This window comes from Protopterus annectens, chromosome 8.part0 (assembly GCF_019279795.1).
Source record: "Protopterus annectens isolate FY-2018-M chromosome 8.part0, PAN1.0, whole genome shotgun sequence".
Taxonomy (NCBI): Eukaryota; Metazoa; Chordata; order Ceratodontiformes; family Protopteridae; genus Protopterus; species Protopterus annectens.
This window is the reverse complement of record NC_056741.1, coordinates 140,054,678-140,077,725: the sequence shown is the minus strand read 5'-3', so window position 1 is coordinate 140,077,725 and position 23,048 is coordinate 140,054,678. Positions and strand designations below refer to the sequence as shown.

At 39.2% G+C, this 23,048-nt stretch overlaps 1 protein-coding gene across 1 annotated transcript in view; it reads left to right on the top strand.

Annotated features, from left to right (window-relative positions):
* The window catches only part of LOC122807979 (alpha-1-macroglobulin-like), a 187,772-nt gene that overhangs the window by 85,073 nt on the left and 79,651 nt on the right, over positions 1–23,048 (top strand). The window contains exon 3 of the mRNA XM_044079003.1: positions 1,638–1,743. Coding sequence (XP_043934938.1) covers positions 1,638–1,743 — 106 coding nt within the window. The remainder of the gene's footprint in view (positions 1–1,637; positions 1,744–23,048) is intronic.

Below are 23,048 nucleotides of genomic sequence, written 5' to 3'. Positions count from 1 at the left end.
CTGATTGTTTTGCGTGCATTATCACAAAAATTTGGCACATGGTCAAGCTGTCAGCTGTATCATAGCTGACGAGTAACAGGACACCTACTGCTGTGGCCAGTGCAACCTTTTTCATACACCTTCACTGTCCATAAGAAGGTGTCTCCACAGGAAAAGATTGCAGCATGCATTTTTATGCATGAACTTGCATGTTTTGGTACAGTCAGATACCTGAAAAAGTTCTATGTTGATTGTCCTTATGTTTTTGAATATCACAGAGAGTAAAGTATTTTTTGTTGGTAGAGGGTTTATGGTTCAGTGGCTTTATTCTGTGGAAGTCTGATATATTAAGCATGAAACAGTATAATCCAGTATTGTCAAGCCCCATCAGCTAATGACTGAAACTAAAAACAAAACTGACAGCAAACTAATGATTTTGCACTTTCTCATCTTTTCCACAGCCTCAGTCTCTAAATATACTAACGCTAAAGTCACACAACCTTGGAGTTAAAGGCAAATCTGGCTTTCATAAAAAAGAAATCAATTTTCCCTGTAGTCTGAGTTGGTGCAAACTCACAGCATATACAGAGGTTATGCTGTAAGGGGTAAAGCCATCACACTACTGGGTCTGCAGTGTGTGCAAACCCTCCCTGGAAAAAAACAGTATAAAATTTATACTGTAAGTCTGGTTATAGAAGAAATGTAGACTGTGAGTCTGGTTATAAAAGATGCATCTTCTACAACCAGTGACTAATTTTCCTAAGTCAATTTCTGTGGATCACATTTCAATAGCCCAAGACCCAGTAATTCTTACATTTCCATTTTATATGTTTATTAAATGGATGCTGTTGGCTTTGTATAATTTTCACTATACTTAGCATGATTCTTCCCTGCATAATCCCACACCACATTTGGGCCATGTGCATATAATAAGCATTTTTTTACTTAAACAATTTGCTTCTGTCATGCAAAACCTAGCAGTGGTTTATTGAAATAACATGCCTCTCCCCTCCAGTGCACGCACACACACACACGATTCTATCAGTGTTTAGTGATTTTTGATTTGCAATTTCTGTGTTGGTGCTCTGTGTTGACATGTTTACACTGCTGATGACCCTATCACCAGTTCATTCATATCTCATACAGTTGCTCACTCCAGTCAGCAGGCAGTGACAAGGGCTTGTTTGTAAATTGGAGCAATGGTGTCACAGCTGACATCATTAATGATGAGCAGTGATACTGGACAATTTGGTCATTTACATTTACATTTGGTTTTGTGGCCCTTGTCATGGCTGAAGAGTCTGTACTGTATCGTTACGTTTACCCAGTTAAATGATTGTCTATTAAATTAAATTAAATGATACATAGTAATAATAATATCTCTAAGCACATCATAAAAGACCTACACATTTTAGCAGCTTAATACATGAATTTGTAAACACGTGGACTGCTGCATATGTTTTTCTAGGACTACTGTTTGGTGAAAAAAATACATTTTATAAATGAATTGCAAGAATATGGTTAATAATTGAAACAGTTGTATTTAATTGTGTAATTCAAGATTACAAATTATGTCTGGAAATATTAGAACATAATTAGAATTAATTGCTGGCAATGTTCACTACCTAGTAGTAACAATGTTTTTACTTAATTTCTAGCTGAGTCGAGAAACAAACAAGTTTGTATTTCGTGTCAAAGAAGAGATTCCTGTTAAAAACTTGAAGCCAGCAATGGTCAAAATTTATGATTATTATAATGAGAGAGGTTGGTGAAAACAATTTTTTTAATTATATTACATGAATAATTCTAATATCATAAATTACATCTCCACTTCCCATACTTTTCTACTACTTCTGACAACTTAAGCCTGGTCTTACTCTCGATAACAGCTTTCACTTTTCCCCTCTTCTCTCTGCATTTCTAATACACTTACCTTTTAACATTCTCTGTACTGTTGTACCTCCCTCGCATCTTACCTATAATTTCCATACTCACTTTCAAATGAAACTAAATATCTGCAACAATATTGTAATCTTACATGGTGATTTGCTAAAGAGTATTTCCATTGTACATTTCTAGTACATATTGTACATCTAAAATGCTCATTTACATGTGTTAACTCTATAACGTTTGCTGTCTTTTGGTTTTATAGATTTGGTTGAGCATGAAAATTGTCTGTTGAAGTCAGCAAAATACACTGGCCAAGAAATGTATAAATAAATAGATGGGTGTTGTCATTACATAAATATCCTGTGGTAGTAAGGAGGGATGTGTGGTGTTTTCTGAGTGGTTTACTTTTGCAGAGGTATTGCATAAGACAATATCCACTGGGAACCTGACTGCTGAATGTCAGCAGTTACTAAGATTACTAATACACTCAAACAGTTCTGCTGAAAACCAATTGCAGCAAACCTAGCTTTGCTTCTTCTACACTGTTGTGTGATCTTGGAGCTAGTATACATAAGTTGGAGGGTGAGAAGGCTTCCCCTAGCATGGAGGTGTAGGAGTGCTTGCCCTCCTGTTAAAAAAAAAAAACTTTGTATTTGATTCCCTGGAAGTAGTTTTCAGCAAAACTGTTTCAAGACTCACTGTAATTGCTCTTGGCAAGTCAGCATGAATCCTGTCAAATGTCACTAAATCATGTTTTTAAAGAGACAATTCAGAAGAAGCTAGAGATGAGGTGGTCCCAAGAAAACTGATATGAGCACCCCTGTCTGAACGAGGAAGTCAGAATTAGAAGTCCGGCAGCCAACTGGTACAGTTTGTCAGGGGTAGAGAGTGACAGAAGAATGCCAAAGAAGTTGAAAAGTAACGAGCACAAAATAGTGGCTCTACCAGTACTAATGTATGGTTCAGAAACCTGGGCAGTGAAGACAGAGCAATTGAGGAAGCTAAAAGTAATGGAGATGAAATGCCTGAGATGGATGGTAGGATGCACACTGTTGGGGGCAGATAAAAAAATGACAAAAGAGCAGAAACCCAAGTAGCTCCAATTACAGAGGAGGTCAAGGAGAACAGATTACAGTGGTTCAGGCAGAAGACAAGCTGGTGAAGAAGATTTGGCACACACAGAAAGAAAACAGGTATATCTAGGGCATCCAGCAAAGAGTCAGATGGATTGTGGGAGTAAAAACCTGTGACAATCAGGTATGATTGTCAAAGAATGTAGGAGAGTGGCCATGAATAGAGAGAAAGATAGCGACTGTTGACATGACACCCCAACCCCATGCCCTTATTTTCTTATTTCTTTCATGTTGTAAAAAAATGTTCTGTAGTATCCTTATTTTTACATGCAAAATATAATGTTTCTCCCATAACGATATATATAGCACACTTTCTTTGCCAACTAACTTATTTATGATGTCAACATAAGAAAATTAACATAATGGTAATTTCTTACATATTAGTTTTCTTTTCTTTTCTTTGTTGCCATGATAATATCTTCATCCAAACCTTCACATGGGTTCACATCATAAAAAGCTCTCATGATATTTTTGTACCAAATTCTTTTATCTCTTTCTGCATTTTCACTCACTCACTCACTCACTCACTCACTCACTCACTCACTCGCTCACTCACTCACTCACTCACTCACTCACTCACTCACTCACTCACTCACTCACTCACTCACTCACTCACTCACCAGCCATAAGACAAACAGAGCCTAACTACCCAGAATTCATTCCATCCTTTAATTTCTCTACAATCCCTACTAAACAAATTTTACCTGTACTTAAACAAATTCTACTTGGCTCTCCAGCCCGTCCGACAGTATTTGCTCCTGCTTTCTTTGTCATTGCAGAAAGTGCATCACCACGCCACTGAAGCACGTCTAAAACCTCTGAGTCACTGTTAACACTGTTCCTGCTATCTGGAAATCCTCCTTCATCCAAGCCATACCTAAAGAAGCCAAGGTCACCTCCTGCAACCACTTTCATCCTATCTCCATCCAACCTACCTGGGACAAAATTTTAGAAAAACTTATCAGTAACTAGCTTATTTCTTACCTAGAAAAATATCACTTGCTCTCCAGCAAACAACATGGTCTGAGCTGGATGAAGCATCCTGATAGTTTTCTGGATCTGCCTAACATTTTAAAAAATGCAGATGAAGGAAATTAGGTTATAGTTATGTTCATTGACCTAAGCTGTGCCTTTGATATTGTGGACCACTCATTTGTACTTCTCTTTCTGCAGAACATCAACAACATCCCTGAATCCACTGGATGGTTCACATATTTCCTGTTTATCCATTTTATTTTTTATTTACTTGCTGTTTGTTAAACAGGTGAATGAACTAGTCCAAAGACCCCCTTCAGTCATATCCTAGGCCCGTAAGGCAAGAGTATAGAAATTTCAATTTGACAGTTACAGTTATACAGATATAGTTATTTGAAATGTACATTTTGAATAAATACTGTCACTTTCCTACTTTGGACACAATAGAAGAGTCTTCATGGCTTATGTTCAAGCAGCTTTATTATATACAAAGATATCACGGTAGAAGTTTACTGACTTAAATATAAGTAACTTATATACAAACTAACTATTGCAATCATACATGCTCACTCTATGGCTGCACTGAGAATAGCACGTGCCCAGTATTTATATGTGCATGTTCAGTCCTTGATATGCTTCTTAAAGGTACAGCATATACACTCTGATCTACAACCTCCCTCTTTGAGAAATAGATCATGCAACTTTATGAATCTATTTGGCATGCAGATAATACAAGTAGTTCTTCATCATGCAATTATACAAGACTAGGTGCCTATATACAGTTATGTCCATGTTGCTGTATATTTCACACTGGGCCTGGAAAGTCAACCATATCATGTGACATAAAACTGGGAATTAGGTTTAGCAACTGGAGCTGTCTCATCAGAATGTTCAACCTTGGGAGTATCTGGAACATCCTCAGGAATGGAAGTAAAGATTGAAACACACTCTGGGATGGGAACATTTGGTTCACTCTGAGATCTAGAGTCTGTATCACAGGAACAATGCTGTGATGAAGATTCTGGTACAGTAAGAATATGTATGTGATTTCTCCTGTAGTCCACATCCTCAGATTCTACAAGGTAGGATCTTGGCTTGGTACATATACCTGTAACTTGACCAATCCAGTCGAAACCTTTCACCGTTTGTATCCTCACTGTCTCTCCTTCCCTCAATGGATGAAGAAATCTGCTTGATTTATTACAACTGGACTTCTGGATAGAACGCTTCTTGAATAATGGAGCCTTGATGGTTGTGTTGTTCTTAGCTTTAGGCCTCAATAAACTGGAACTAATAGAAGGCATAGTTCTGGTTTGTCTGGACAGAAGTCTTTGAGCAGGTGAGCCAAGTATATCATTATGGGGCATGTTTCTGACTTTAAGTAAATTCAAAAAGACATTGGAATTGTCATGCTTTGACCTTTCAAGTAATTGCTTTGCCCTCTGCACTGCACGTTCAGCTAGCACGTTTGACTGTGGATATTTAGGACTGTTGGTAACATGTACAATGTCCCATTCTCTTGCAAATTTCTAAAATAATTGAGTAATAAATTGAGTACCATTGTCAGAAACAACTTTGTGTGGACTACCATGGACTGAGAAATGATGTTTCAACTTAGTAATAACAGTATTGGATGTTAGATTAAGTAGTAAGTCAATCTCAAACCAATTCAAATAAGAGTCTACCAGTACTAAATAGAAATGATTGTCCCACTCAAAAATATCAGTGGCTACTGTTGACCAAGGTAGGTCAGGAACTTGACTTAGTTGAAGTGGTTCTGTCTGCAAATGCGATCTAGTACTATTGCATACTGAACAAAAGAAAGTACTTTATCAATGTCTTTCAGTAATGAAGGCCAAAATACTAGTTCTGTCACTCTTCTCTTAGTGGATATAGAACCTGGATGACCGCGATGCAAATTCTGGATATATTCTTGTTGTAAAGAAGCAAGAACTACAATTTTAGGACCTTTGAAAATAATGCCATCTACCATCAACATTTCATCTCGGTAAGGAAAATAGGTTTGCACCTCAGGTGGTACACTAGATTGCTTTGAAGGCCATCCAACATTAATGTAGTGATTGAGCTTTTGCAAAATTGGATCAGTTTTTGTATGACCTCTCAGGTCATCAAGTCTAGTGGAAGAGAAATTATGTACTGCAGTACGTCAATGTCAAAATTCTCTGTGTCAAACTATTCCATTGTATTTCTGGACCATCTGGATAAGGACAGATAAAGTAGTTTGCCTTTCATATAGACCATTTTGAAGTTGTACTTTTGCAATTTGAGCATCATTCTTTGTAATCTCACTGGAGCTGAATGCATAGGCTTCTTTAGAATAGTAACTAGAGGTTGGTGGTCAGCTGCAATCTGAATAGCTCAACAGTTCTTTCTCAATTTGAGCATATTACATTTCAGTTTGGGTAAGTGTTCTAGCTGCATAGACTACTTGTCTGCCCTCTTCAAGAATAACTGTGCCAAGACCATATTTTGAAGCACCACAGAAAAGAGTGGCTAGTTTATTTACATCATAGTATCTGAATGTAGGTGGGGTGGCAATTTTCTGCTTAATGTCTACAAATGCCTTCTGGTATTGTTCTAACCATGACCATGTAACATTTTTGCACATCAGCTCTCTTAAAGGTGCTGTCAACTCACTGAAGTCTGGTATAAACTTGCCTAAATAGTTGACCATGCCTAGGAAACACTGTGGAGCTTGAATGTTATCTGGTGCTGACATCTCAAGGATAGCTGGTTGCTTGGTCGGGTCTGGTCTCAAGCCAGTACTGGTAAGTAAATGACCTACATATGTAACTTCTGGTGGTCTGAATTTGCACGTCAGAGAATTGAGCTTCAAGTTTACTTCACATGCTCTGTATAGAACTCTGTTTAGGTCTTTGTCATGCTCTGCTTTACCATTGCCTCTAACCAATAAATCATCTACTATTACGGCACAAGGATAACCCCAAAAGATTTGCTCCATTGCATGCTGGAAGAATTCACTTGCAGAATTTATTCCAAATGGCATCCTTAGGAATCTGTATCTGCCAAACAGGGTATCAAAAGTGGTTAGTGATGAAGATCTGCAATCAAGCATCACTTGTCAAGAACTTTTTGCATCCAAGACAGAAAAACAGTGGCACTTGGTATTAGGGCTGCGACCTCTTAGACTGTACGCATTGGATGATGCGGTCTCTTCAATGCTTTTTTCAGATCTCTTGTGGCAATACATATTATGATTTTTTCTGAGCCTTTTTTATAAGCTGCTACCACAGACGACACCCGTTCAGTTAGCTCTGTAACTGGACAAATTACACCCTGCTGCACCATTTTATCCAACTGAGCTTTGACTTTATCTTGCATAGCTATCAGAACTCTTCTTGCTGCTCTGACTACTGGAGTAACCTTTGGGTCTAACTTCATGGCATACAAAACTGGATGCTTGCCCATCTTGTCATCAAAAACATCAGCATACTCTGAGAAAATGGCATCAGAAAAATTAGAAGTAGGATATGTGATTATATGATGAACCTGTTTGGTAAAATAAAGATTAATTCTCAAACTGTCTTTGAGACCCAGTAATAACTGTACTGGTCTTTGGACTACATAGAATAACAAGGTGTAACAGTTCTTAGCAAATAACATGAAAGCATCACTGAGCCTTCAGTTTGAATTTCTTCACCTCCATAAGCAACACATTTCACATTACTGGCCACATTGAGTTGTTCATTAGTTCTCACTTTATCAAATGTGTCTGTGATATAACATAACATTACACTTTGAACCTGTGTCTGCTTTAAGCTCTGTGGATTTACCATTGATTTGGACTGTACAAAATACTTTGTTCGTTGCCAGTAAATTCACTGCATCATCTCTTTCACCAATTACTGAAACACCATCTACTGTACATAAAAAGTTGACTGCTGCAGCTCCACTTTATTAGCTTGCTTTTTTGGATAGGCCTTTCTTTACAACTGTGTGGGGTTTACTTGCGTTGCATAACTTTTGCAAAATGGTTCAATTTTTTTACACTTGTGACATTGCTGACGAAATGCTAAGCATCTTTCTTGTTTAGATTCATGATTGGAACCACAATTGCGACAGTTAACAATAAAGCTGGACTTGGGTTTTGCTGACTCACATCTGTATGCACTGAGCATGCTCCTTTAATTAAACTGGTCTTAGAACTTGCAGGAAAACTATGTGGTTTTCCTGGTGAACCAGCAGGGGTTGTGGCTGCCATGTGCTTAGGCCTAGTTATGTTTGCCAAGTGTTGCATGCTATCTACATTTGCTCTGGAGCCTAGTGAAACCATGCTGTTGTCACTTGCAAGCATACTTGTGTGTTTTTCTGTAACTTCATGGATTTGAGAAATCTCAATGGCTTTACTCAACATTAAATCACTATCATGAAGCAAAATCTTTCTCACATCAGCACTATTAATACCACACATTTGCCTGTCCTTTACTAACTCATCTTTTAAGTCACCAAACTAACACATTTTGGCTTTGCTTCTCAGGTCAGTTATAAAAGTTGCAAAAGTTTCCCCTGGTTTCTGATCAATCGTGTAAAACAAATGCCTCTCTAATGTAATATTTGTCTGGGGGGTTACACATTTCTCAGAACTTGTTCTTCAAATACTCGGGGTCTTCCCTTGATTCAGCCTGTACAACAATATGATGATTTTTCACCTTCTCCCTCATATACTGCTGGTGCATATACAAATGAACGCTCTCTTTCAATGGCCTCTGACCCTGCTAAGTTTAGCAAAATGAATGCTCTGTGTTGCATGCTATCTACTTTTGCTATGGAGCCTAGTAAAACCATGCTCTTGTCAACTTTGTCTGAATAAGCTGCTTGTATAAAAATATCTAACTCTTGCTCAGATATTCTCCAGTTCTCTGCAATATTCTGATCAAATACAAGTGGTAAGGGCTTTCAAAATCTGTCTTCCATATTAACACATACCAGTGAAGGGTTTTGCAACTAAGCACAAATACATACACATAAACATATGCCAGAAATTTATGCCAGTATTTGTAACTTTGCCCAGTAGCACAACAAGCCTCTGTATAACTGAACTTTGTGAAATAAGTCTCTCCGGCACTCTTGAAATTACTGTGCTGCAAGAAATCACCTCTTAGTTAATTGCATGATGCGAATGAACTGGGTAGGATAAGCTCAGAGTCAGTAACAATTTGAAGTAATTGCACTTTGTGAATAAAGTGTACATAGCACACTGACATTTCCCCAAAATGACAGTATCTTGCTAGGCAATTCTTTACAGTGCAAAAAACACTCTGTAATGGCGGTACTTTGCGAACAGTCACACCCAGTACAGGAAACTTTTTTAAATGGCTATACTTTGACTGTACTTCATGAAATAGTTGCACTTTGCACACAACCTTTTTGGAATGCATGCACAGTAATAAGCACATATTGTAAGCACTATTACACACTTTGAGATACTTTGAATAACTCTATAGTTATCCCCTTGATACAATATGAAGTTGTAGTTATGCCAAAACACAGCACTTTACCAAAACACATGCACTCACCTTGCTTTATATATGCTTAATGTGCCCTTTTTCCCTTATTATAGCTCATTTAGTCTCTTTTCATGCCCACTGTACTTTTGTTGTGCTCATTTTACTCTAAACATGCCCGTTTTGCTTCAAACACACTTGTTTTCCTTTAAACAAACTCATTTTGCTTTAAACACACTCATTTTACTTTTCTGATAATCTTTTCATCAAAGATCTTAATCTTAAACATTTTGCTTAGTTAATAAACCTTTTGTGCCTCCCACGTGTTTAATAATGTGGTGTGTGCCCTTGTAATGCTCCATTTTATCTTTTTTATAAAGTAAACAGTTTGTGCAAATTATCATTACCTTTGACTCTTTTTCTGGCTCTTTTTCATATTTGTTTCTCTTAGTTTACCTTTACTGTTATCTCTCCACCTAATTGCTCCAAATATCATTCTCTGGAATCCCAGTTCTGACACCATGTCAGTCTCCTACTTTGGACACAATAGAAGAGTCTTTGTGATTTCTGTTCAAGCAGCTTTGTTATATACAAACACATCCCGGTAGAGGTTTACTGACTTTAACGTAAGTAACTTATATACAAACTAACTATTGCAATTGTACATGCTCACTCTCTGGCTGCAGTCTCAAAATGGCACTGGGAAAAGCATGTGCCCAATATTTATATGTGGACGTTCAGTCCTTGATATGCTTCTTAAAGATACAGCACATACACTCTGATCTACAAGTACAATCAAAAACATGAGTATAAATCACATTAACATTTGAAAACTTGAGCATAAATGACCTTGACATAATTGTACAGAAAGGACATTTAACTTAAATCACATTGACATAATAGTACAGATATCACATTAATACACTGAGGTACGAGCAGAAAAGGTGGTCATATTAACAAAAAGAAGTACAGAGAAAGTTATGCATGATTTATCAGTGCATGTACAACCTATATATTATATGCATGATATGCAGTATTGGTTAAACTTCATTCAGCACTATATGCATTGGATTACAATATTGATTATACTTCATTCAACATAACAGAACTGCGGTGGTGGTGCTGCGGTAGCGTTGTCACCTCACAGTAAGACGTCCTGTTTGATTCTCAGCTAAAGCGTCTTCTGCATGGAGACATGCGTGAATGGGCGTACCTTCGTTGAAGGTTGTGTGTCAGGGCTGGCAACTCGGCAAGTAAAAATTTGCTGCCAATCATTAGCGGACCGGAGTTCCACTGTGGCAACCCCTAACCGGGAAAAGCCGAAAGACACAACAACAACTTCATTCAACATAACAATTAATGGTATGAGTTGCATATCTGGATGGATTTTGATAAGTCTAGACATTACAGTGATGCTAACCATTATTCCTTTAGCACATACCCGCTAATCACTTTCAAGATGTTCTGAAAGGGATGATATAAACCCTTGGAGAGGTTTTTGGCTTTTTATCTCAGGAGGAAGATTGTGCCATAGTGTAGGGCCTTATTTGGCAAAGGTGTGTTCTCCTGTAACTATTTTGACTGGGGCCCACTCAGTATGATCCCATTTTTTTGACTACTGCTTAGGAAGTATGCTTGTTGCCTGAGAAGGAGTTTTCTGCTCAGTGTCTGGCAGTAGCCTTCAATTAGAATATTATATATCAGTGTACCTAGGAAATAGGTGAATATTTCAGTGCATGGTAGCCAATTATTTTCTTAAGACGGTTGCAATGATAGGTAAGAGAGTCTGCAAGCAATGCAAATCTGAAAATGTTTTCTGCAGTCTGAACCCAATGAGTGTTGTAGACAGAATGAAAGACTAGAAATGGTAACTCACATTGTAGTTTTGGAAGAAATGCATTTTTATAAAAGCAATTTACGTGAGAGAGGAGCTGTGAAATTGTGTAGCACAATTTTGGTCATGCTAGGACCTTATAACCATATTGTTATATGTATGTTGAAGCTGAGGGAGAGGTCAAGAGTAAGGCCTAACTATTTGTATTCTAAAAACATGGGAGTACTTTTGTTATGGTTATCTGTTATTTGTAACCATGGCTGCTGTGGTAGTTTGTTAGGGCTAGAAAAGAATATTAGGTTAATGCAGAGATTGTTATTCACTATCCAGGTGCAGAGATTAGAAAATGACTACTGAAATGACTTATGCAGGGCAGAATGACAGTGGTGTAATTCTAGTAGAAGAATATTGTCTGCATATAATGTAACATTCACTGAGGGAAAGTCTTCCACAAGACTCATTAATAAATAATGAGAAAAGTAGTGCCATGAGACTGACTACTGAGGGACACCTCTACTGAGTGTGCCATTTGCTGAAAGTTGGTGATTTGAAAGGACATGAAAGTTTTCTTTTTGAAATAGGTTAGAAGCCATTTTATTGTATTGGTACCAAAGGTTAAATTTTTAGAGTTTATTAATGAGTGTTTTATGGGTTTACAGTTTCAAATGCTGCAGTCATATCTACATATATGCCATCTGTAATGAGGCTATTGTTGAGATTAGTGTAAATTGCATCTTTTGCTGAATGAAGGGATATAGTTGTAATATAAATACATTTCTGAAGCCATGCTGCTTATCTGAGAGGGGGCTATAGTTATTAATGTGCTTAAGCATTTGTTTGAAAATAATTTACTCAAAGATTTGGTCAGAGATTGGATATCGGTTCATATTTTTTTAAGTTTTATGAGAATGTACCTTTGGAAGCAGAATAATGATAGAGTACTGTAGCAATGGGGGGACAATTCCTGAAGTAAGTGAAAGACTGTAGATTAAAAAATAGGTCAGAAATTTTATCTTCTAAGAAAGGAGTTGATGTTTACAAAGGAGAGTATGAAGCCAGTATTGAAGCACTTGAGGAAGCTAACTGAAAATGTATTGTGTCAATGAAGGATTATACATGAATATGTCTGCATGGTGACTTGATTTGGCTCAGCTCGAGATCTACTTACTCAAGCAGTCTGAATGCAACTGTTTGAATAAGGATATGCCACATAATCCAGAACCTGCAGTAGAGTAGAACCCTACTAATAAGTCACATCACATGAACTTTCTATAGACTGATGTTCTCACCTGTGTACTGAGTAAAGTATAGCCAGACTGCTTGCACATTCATCCACAGAATCTAATCTGCATTCATTCTCAACTGATCACTTTCTAATGACTTCTCCCTCACTTCCTGCATCTATTTTCTATTATTAATATTCTTTTTCTCTTTTTCCCCCAAGTCCCTTTCATTTTATTCTTTTTATGTACATATGTGCATATATTATGTTTTTGAATTTTCAGTGCTTGTTCGCATCTTAATCTCTGTGTAAATATATACTGTATACTGTTGTGTTACTGACTGATGTAACCCAGGCTGAGACTGCAAATGGTCATTTGTAATCAGTTTTTAAAGTGTTAGAAATCTGTTGCTTGTGTAAGAGATCTCCTACATAGGCTAAGATTCCAAGAGATCACTCAAAAGAACTCCATTGCACAGGTTTGTGTTTCTGTGGTGCCTTCTAGATACTTCACTTCAAAAAGATTTTCCTCCAGGAAAAAGACATCTATATTAAAGTCTATTCTAAGGTTTTTCCACTCAGGCTTCTGTCACTCTGAGGGAATACCTCAGGATTCTGGTTCTCATTGCATCCATGATTTTCATGATACTTCTTGCAAAATTCCACATGAGAATGATACAGTGGTATCTGAAGACTCTTTTGTCCCAGCACTAACACCCATTCAGTTTTCAAATTCCAGTCCTGAGATTTATGGAAAGAGAAATCACTTGGTGGAGACATCAAATATCCCTGAATCCAGATCTCCACTTCTCCCTTTCTGCTCTACAGTAGTCAGTCACTACAAACACCTCAGACTTTGCTTAAGGAGCATTGTCATGGGGGATAAAAGTACAAGGTCTATGGAACAGGAAAGACAGATCATAGCACAAAAACATAAAATAGATGGTAGCTCTTATGAAGACTCTCAACTCTGTAAAACATCTGTGGTCCCCTGGACCTCTTCAGGTTGTTACAGAAAATACCACAGTAATGTGGTACATAAACAAGCAAGGAAGAACCAGATTTTAACCCCTGTGCAGGCTAGCCATGGTAGTATGGGGTATAGCTTTACAGCACAATCTCACTCTATAGGCATCTTGCATTATGTCAGAGCAAAACTGTGTGGCAGACAAGTTGAGCCGAAAAAAGCAGATCCTCACAAATGGAAACTAGTTCAGGGATCTTCCAAGATTTGAGTCATCTATGTGGAATACTTCAGGAAGACATTTTTGCCTCATCTCTGAACAATCATCTGGCAAAATTCTATACTAGGACTCCATGCAAGATGGCCAAGATGACAGATGCCTTTTCCTTTCCTTGGACAATAATATTCCTGTATACTTTTCCACTTTTTCCACTGATATCCAGGGTATTTCTAAATATTCAGAAGGAATACTGCAGGATTGTTGTGTTGACTCTCTTCTGGCCCAAGAAACAGTGGTTCTCCCTTCTTTTCTTTTAGAAATGGCCAGGGTCAATTACCACAAGCTTCCATACAAACTGGATTTACTCACACCAGAACTGGGGTGTTTGATACATCCTGACCCCAAACTACAACTGACTGCCTAGACAATAAGGTCTCATTACCTTTTAGGCACATGTTTACTGAGGACACACAGCAGGTACTAATGGAGGGAAGAAAGCCTGCTAATAGAAAATTATATATAAGTAAATGAAAGGATTTTCTAGCTGGTACCAACATAGCATGCAGCACCCATTTTGGTTTTACAATATTTGTGTGAGTTGCTGTCCTATGGCCTGTCTTATTCCCAGCAAGGTCAAGGCCTTTATTGGACATTTCAGCATCTCTGGCCATGTATCTGCCTCTTTCAATGCATTCTCATGCCAAAATGTTTTTGAAAGGATTGTTACATAAGAAGCCTCCAAGAAAACTGGTGGCTCCTCCTTGGGATCTTAGCTAACGCTTCTTCCATTTGAACCATGTCAGCTGGCTGAAATGAGGTTCTTAACAAGGAAAACAGTTTTACTTATTGCTCTGACCTCTGCAAGAAGAGTATCTGAGTTGCAAGCTCTTATGGTGGTTCGATTTTATCTCATTTTCCACAGAGAAAGGTTTTTTAGAGAACTAATCCTTCTTTTGTACCTGAAGTAGTATCTGAGCTTACTTTTAGCTAAACTATCCATCTCCATGCATTCTTTCCTGAACCTAGGAATGAGAGAGACAGGATACTTTATATCTTGGATGGCCACAGACATCTCAGGTACCATCTTAACAGAATAAAATCTTTCAGAACTTCATATCAATTGTTCACGTCTTGTGAAGATAAGAAGAAGGGGTGTCCTGTGTCAAAGCAAACTATTTCCAAGTGGTTTTGTCAGGCAATTATCTTTTGTTAGTCCCACTGTAACAAAATTATTCCAGGCAGGGTCAAGGAACATTGTACCAAGGCCTTTGTGAAAGACTATGTATAAATAAAATAATGCATAATTTTCACAAGAAAATAATTAGCAGTTAGAAATAAGTGAAACAGAAAAGAAACACAAAAGAAAAGAAAAGGACGTGTTATTATATACATGGATGGGAAGGTCTGAATGTGGAGATAAACATATTGAAAAGAAAGAGGAAAAGATGAAGAAATAAACTGGTTTGAAGAGACTTGCTGAGACTTTCAAGTAAGAATATTTGTAAAAAACTGAAATGTATAAATATAACATTTTACAGGAAAGATTAGCTATTGTAAAAGGCTGTGATACAGAATCATCTATAGATGATATTGTTTATGTAGTGTAGCAGACTGGGAAAATTGGAGGAATGAGTGTCAGAAGCACTGTAGTTTACAGAACTGAAGAAGTGAATATTGATAGCTTATAGATATTTTCACAAAAATGATATTAAAAAATAAGAAAAGAGTTACAATTCTAGTGACCTGTTTATCAGATTTGAGGAGTGACAGGTATGCTGAAGTTCTCTATAATAAAATGTAAAATAGTAGAAGAAATGAAATTATTTTTACATCAAAAGGATTGGGAATTTTTTTAAATAATAAAATGTCATTTGGTTAACTTTTCTTGCTTTTTTAATCTGTAAAATGCATATGAGAAAGAAATGATAATAAAGTCACTCATGCTCTTTTCAGTAACTGCCATGAGATTATTTACATCCACTTGCACTATTACTGAGGCAGACAAAATATACCTCAGTTTAATGTCCCATCTGAAGAAAACAACATCAGGAAAGCTGCAGCAGCACTCCTAGGCTACACAACAGCATCTGAAGTGGAACATAAATGCAAGCAGCTGGAATGGGGGTAGAACTCATAGCCTTCTGAGCTTCTCATCATCAAAGCCATATCTGCTATTTGCTGAGCCACTGACAACTAAGAAACTGACACCTTGTCTCCATTGATTCCCAACTCTTCTCTGTGATGCTAAATTGAGTTTATTGTTTGAACCTGAAGAAAAGCATCTGTCAGAAATAAAGAGGTTTCCATTTTTACCTGATACTACCAAATGCACTTTAATCAGAATTAAGAGATGCTACAGTTAGCAATGAGGTATGGTTTCTAACTAAACAAATATTATTTAATTAAGCAATATAAAATTATTTTTTCTGCTTTTAATTTCATATGTAAACTAGGAAAGAGACCATAATTGTATCTCTTGTGAGTCACACAGAAATTAGAACAGGTCAATTAAGGTTAATTACCTATGAAGTGAGGGTGGAGCTAGGGAATAAACCTTTTAGGAAATAAACCATTTCAAGGCTTTACTGGTAAAGCTCAATTAGACTCTGCCACAGCTTGCTGTCAAGGACAGATTAGATTGTTCTTGCTTTTTTATATTTTGTATTGCTCCATTGCCTTCCTCTCTTTTGTATATTGTCATTTATTTTCATTATACTGTTTTTATTGTATTCTGCTTTTAATTGAATATTTAAACTAGGAAAGAGACCACAGCTGTGTCTCTTGTGAGTGACACAGAAATTAAGATGTGAAGTTGTTCTATCTCGCCGTTCATTCTTACAAATGGGCTCGGAGCTGATCCTTGGCTCCTAATCAGCCTACTACAAAGCTTGAGGTCTTCAGATAGCTCTAGGTCAAGTCCTATCCCATGATGCACCTAGAGTTACCCCAAATCTAGTTTGCTGCTGCAATAGATCAAAGGTTCTCACTAGCTCAGGCCAGTAAAACCATTTTTTCTTGCAAATATATTATCATTCTGATAAACATTTACCTTTAGATACTTAGATTAGCTCTTATAGCTTATTCTGTAGCTTCCCTTCCCTTGGTGTGCTTTTTTTTCTAAACTATTAATAGCTCTCTTGGCCTCATTTTATTTTAGGCCTTGATAATTTTTTTTATAGTACTTTAGATTGTAGTGTGTGCTTAGAATAGTGACTTTCTGTCACAGCTTGTTATATTTAGTCCTTAGAATTTTGAATAGTGACTTTTCTGTCACAGCTTCGCTATACTTAGTCCTATTGTTTAGATAAACAGTTTAGAGTGTGTGTAATACTAGTTTATATTGTAGTTGTATGCCTTTGTATAGTGACTTTTCTGTCACAACTTTGATATATTTAGTCTTTAGAGAGTAGATAAATAGTATAGTGTTTGTGTGTGCTGATTACTATTTTAGCCCATAGTTTTAAAAGGGCTTGTTTGATATTTCTTGTTTGGGTGTGTCTAGTTTTTACAGCACCCTATTGACATTGTATATTACAGTATGGCTGACCATGATAAACACCCTAAATCAGGGTTTAAGAAATGTCCTAAATGTGGGCAGAAAATGTCTGTCACTGACAGTCATGTGAATTGTGTTTATTGTTTTTGAGCATTGCATGTCCAGGAAAGCTGCTCCATCTGTCATTCTTTCTCTTCTAGGGTTCTCCAGGAGAGAAGGAGAAAGTTAATTGACAGAGGTTTAGTTAAATCTTCCTTTCAAGAAGCTTTGAGCGACCAGGATGGGTCCAGCAAATACTCAAAGTCTTCTAAGGCTTCTACTTCTTCTGAGGTAAAGAAATCAAAAAAATCTTCAACATCAGTTCCACAGACCTTGGAGCCGACCATATTATCCTTTCAGAGCCGGTCCCCAGTTTTGAAACCGGTATCCAAAGTGCCTAAGTCTCCACTCCTCCAGTCTGTACCTCCTTCTATCCACTCATTTCGGTCTTCGATAAGCTTTTCCGACTTGGATGTGGATCATGTGTTGCAGAAGCTTTTACAGGCATCAGCCTTTGCAAAAATTTTTTTGGCTCTGACCCAAATGGCTTTGGAACTGAAGACCCTTTTACCATCTACTACTCTTCCTCCTCCAAGCCATACCGGCCCTTCAGAGCTGGAGGAGTTGGACTTGATGATCGTTGAACCTTCATAGCCGACGCCTGCTCCAGTCTCCTTGGCTCCATTTACTCTGACATCCTCGGTGCCGATTGAGGAATCTAGGAGCTGATCTGGTCGGGTCTGGGGAGGATAGTTGGACTGACTTGCCGGTTCTGACTCTGCCTTTCGGGGCTTTGGCTCAGATGAGCTCGGCTCCTACCTCGGGCTCGGAGCTGACTGTCTTGATGCCGGGGGTATCGATGGTTTCCTCAGATCCATCGGTCCCTTCTTATCGGAGCAGGGGTGTCTTTAAAGCCATGAGGAGAGTTATGTCTCCTAAGACATCTTTGACCTCAGGTCTGGCTATCTCCTCCCCAAAAGTGCCTTTGTCTGCTTCTGATTCATAGATCTTTGCCAAGTATAGAGATCCAGAGCCTCAGGAAGCCCCATTGGGTGACCCCTGCTCTTCTGAGACCTCATCAGAAGCCCCCACTGATGAGGTTCCCAGGAAGAGAATTTGTAAGAGGAAGCATTTAGACTCCCCACAGGAGTCCCTCACATCCTATACCAACTTGGATCAATCAGAAGGGTCCCCACGGTCCCCCTCTGAGGATATCTCATTTGCTGAGATATTAGAAATCCTTAGGCAGAGAGGTAACTGGCAGTCCACCAACCCTACTGAAGATAAGTTGGTTCTCCTGAAGGCTTTTGGGTCTCAACCCTCCACCTCTTGGGTCTCCACCCTTCGATGAGCTTATGCAGCTGGTCTCACGTAGGGCATGGGAGTCTCCATACACCATGGAGCCTGTCCCCAGGAGGCCTAATACATTTATTTCTGCCCCCCAGGACAAACCTTTTCTTACTAAGGGTGTGCCAGTTGATGCCATGGTGATGGCAGCAGCCACCAAAAAGGAAATTTCAGAAACTTCCCCCTCTATCCATCCTCCTAACAGAGATTCTAGGATCATGGATAGATATAGGAAGCGCACTTACAGTTCAGCGACATTTGCACTGCATTCTCTCAACTATCTAACCTATTTTACTAGACTGCAATGAGATGTCCTGAAAGAGCTCAGAGATACTCTTCAGGGTACAGTAGCTGCAGGAGCTTTAGATAAAGTTGCCTCCCAGCTTGCTACCCTCATCTTCATAGTAGACTTGTCCATGCGCCTCATTTCATATGCAGCTGATGGAGTGAGCAAGGCAGTGGGTACAGGAATTGTTCTTATGAGACACTCCTGGATGTGCTTGTGTTCCTTCATGGAGCTCTCTAAGTCTTCCTTTGTAAATACCCCTTTTGATAGCTCATCCCTTTTTGGGCCCAAAGTTAAGGAAACTTTGACCAGGTGTGAGCAGGAAGGAAAGACTCTATCTGCTGTCGAAGTCCATTTTCCACCCCTACCAGACCCTACCCCAAGGGTCAAAGGGGAAGAAAGATGTGGTTCCGCAAAGCCCAAGGAGCCTTTCAGGGTACACGTGGTGAACCCCCCCCTCCAGGGGCAGAGGAGGGGGCAATAATGGAAGGCGCTGCCCTCACGGCAGAGGGGGGTCCGCAAAACCAGGGCAACAGAGATCAGTTCTTTGGGAAGCCCTACCAGTGCTCCTGAAAGGAGGCCCAACTGTCCTACTCTGGAGGCAGTAGGGGGTCGCTTATCTTTGTATCCAGACATCTGGCTCAAAATAAACGACAACTGGGTACAAAGTATCATATCCAGATGATATTTCATTCCTTTTGCCACACTCCCTCCATTGACAAGAAAAATCCCAGACATTCCACCCAGTTACAGGGATCAGGCAACAATAGAGGTCCAATCATTGCTAATAAAAAGAGTCATCCAACCATTCCCAGCAGACCAGATAGGATCCGGAACTTACTCAAGATTCATTTTAGTTCCAAAAAAGACAGGGGACTGGAGATCTATATTATACCTCACCAGACTAAACAGATCAGTCAAGAAAGAGAAGTTCTGGATGGTCACGCTTCAGTCGATACTTCCCTTTGTAGGGAAAGACAATTGGATGTGTTCGGTACATCCTCAGGAGGCATACTACCACATAAAAATGGCCAGATCATCCAGGGATCATCTGTGCTTCTGGCTGGGAGCCAATCATTACCAGTTTCAAGCCTTGCCTTTTGGCCTCACTTCAGCCCCCAGAGTGTTCACCAAATGCATGGCAGTGGCCATGGCTCACCAGAGATGTTTAGGATTCCAGGTGTTTCAGTACCTAGATGATTCGCTCCTCACTGCCACTACCAGGCATCGACTCATACAAGCCAGGGACACCACTCTTTCACTCTGCAGTCAGCTGGGCATTACAATAAACTCGGGAAAATCTGCCTTGTCACCATCGCAACATGCCATTTTTATCAGAGCAGAATTGGACACCACCACCACCACTCTGAGACTTCCAGCAGAAAGAGTCTTACTACTCAATCAGCAGGTCCACAATATCATAGCCAAAAAAAGGCTCCAGCATCAGAAGTACTAAAATTGTTAGGCATGCTGGCAACTGCAATATTAGCCATACCGCTTGGGTAGCATGCACATGTAGATTCTGTAATGGCTGTTGTTCACTCAGTGGTCTTACCAAGGGCTCCCAATGTCTCATCTTATAATGATCCTGAACACATGCAAAAAGGATCTTCGGTGGTGGTTGACCTCTCTTCATGTCACGATAGGTCGTCCTTTTGTTCTACCCCCACCAGCGGGCACAGTGACCACGGATGCTTCCCTGATAGGGTGGGAGGGCATTTTCAGGGAAGAACAGCCCAAGGCACATGGACCAATCAAGAAACACATCTGCATATCAATGTCCTAGAAATGAGAGCAGTACCTTTAGTGTTGCAGTACTTCCAGGACTCTCTTCCTCTGGGTATAATTGTGATTCAGACAGACAATATGTCAGTGGCCTGGTACTTGAACAAACAATGAGGAACCAGATCCTACTCCCTTTGTCGCGAGGCCCTAAGAGTATGGCAGTGGGCTACATCCACCCAGTGCTTTCTTTTAGCAACACACATCCCGGGGAAATCCAGCATGATAGCAGACAAGCTGAGCAGAGCAATTCTGTTGGCTCACAAGTGGTTCATCAAAAAAGAAATAGTGGACAAGATATTCCACAGGTGGGGCCAACCTTGCTGTGACCTTTTTGCCAACCACATGAAAATGAAATGCAGAAGCTATTTTGCCCTGATTCCCCCTCTGGGAGAAGCCCCAAGGGACACACGCATACACGATTGGCCTCCGGGTCCCGTCTATGCATTCCCACGAACTCCGTTGATACCCAAAGTACTGCAGAAAGCAAAAGCCCTGGAAAGGACTATCATTCTAATAGCCCCTCATTGGCCTCGTCAGATTTGGTTCCCCTTCCTTCAACTTCATCAGTTGGAGGAACCCTGGATTCTGGACCCAGTTCCAGATCTTCTGACGCACTCATCGTGGGAACTTCATTCCTCTCTTCAGTCCCTGAAGCTGACAGCTTGGCTGCTCCAATTCCTATCATAGCCAGGTTCCATAACCTTTCTAAGGAAACTCAGCAAATCCTAATATCCTCTCCTAAATCCTCTACGAGGAAGCTATACCTTAGCAAATGGAAAAAAATTTCTATATGGGCCTCTCAAAGCAACATTGATCCCTACCTAGCCCCTATGTCCTCTATACTAGAGTTCTTGACCATGATTTTCAACAAAGGAGCTGCAGCAGCAACAGTTCAGGTGCAACTTGCTGCTATCTCTAATTTTCACCTTGGATTTGAAGGATTGAACATAATGTCACACAAACTATCCAAAGTCTTTCTCAAAGGGACCTTTCGTCTCAGACGACCCATGAAATCTCCGTATACCCCATGGAATCTAAATTTTATGCTTTCTCGCATTATTCTCCCTCCATTCGAACCAGCTTCCTCATGTGATCTGAAATATTTGTCATGGAAGACTATCTTTTTAGTAGCTATCACTTCTGCCTGCAGAGTGTCAGAGCTTCAAGCCTTGTCCATTAAGCCACCTTATTTGATTTTCCATGCTGACAGAGTCTCACTTCAAACTAATCCCTCCTTTTTGCCTAAAGTTTGTACGGAAGCTAACCTTAACCAAATTATTGATTTGCCAGTGTTTTTCCCCCAATCAATCCAACAACTTAGAGTATATGCTGCACAAGCTTGATGTTCATGGACAGCTCAGATTCTACTTGGATAGGACAAAAGACTAGAAAATCAGAACAGCTTTTCATTTCCTTTTCAGATTCCAGAAAAGGTATGCCAGTAGCAAAAACAACTCTGTCTAAGTGGTTATCTGATTGAATCACATTTGCTTATTCAGCTGCTAATATGCCCTTACAACAAAAAATTAAGGCTCATTCTACCAGAACAGTGTCTACATCCTCTGCTTTTTCTGCTAGACTTCTTATATATAACATTTGTGCAGCAGTCACTTGGTCAAGACCTCATACCTTTATCTGTCATTACAAAGTTGACAGGGCCTCCTTTGGGTCTACTGTCCTGAAAAACATACTCCCGTGAGCCACCCGAGATAAATGGTGCTTGGGACGCTACCCATTTGTAAGAATGAATGGCAAGATAGAACAACTTCACATGAAGAAGTTATGTACTTACCATAACATTCTATGTGAGTTGTTCATCTCACCTTCATTCTTACTTCCCACTCTTATACCCCCTCCAGAGTTTTTCAAAGACTGAGATGCTGGATTCTTCTTGGTTGCTCAACCCTTCTATAGCTTTTTCTTATAGAGTGATAGAATGACATATGGTATTATTATACACAGCAAACAAGATCTGAGGTAACTCTATGTTCATCATGGGATAGGGACTTGGCCTCAAGCTATCTGAAGACCTCGAGCTTTGTAGTAGGCTTCATTTGTAAGAATGAAGGCGAGATGAACAACTCACATGGAACGTTATGGTAAGTACATAACTTATTTTTTTCCCCAACTCTATCACTGTGGTGCTGTTGTTTTCTTAAACTCAACTGTCTTTCTGGTTGCCTGCCCCTTATGTTAACTTGACTACATATTTGTTTCCTTCTTCTCTTTCATTGGCTATTGTAAGCAGAAAATTATTACTTTTTTATCACTCCCCTTCAGCTATTAGAGCCAGAAAAGAAAGTGCCCACCCCCTCCAATCTGTCTTGCTCTTTTAAAATAAGTGGCTCTCCAAATAGATAGCTAAAGCTTATATTACTCCCGCTTTCATATC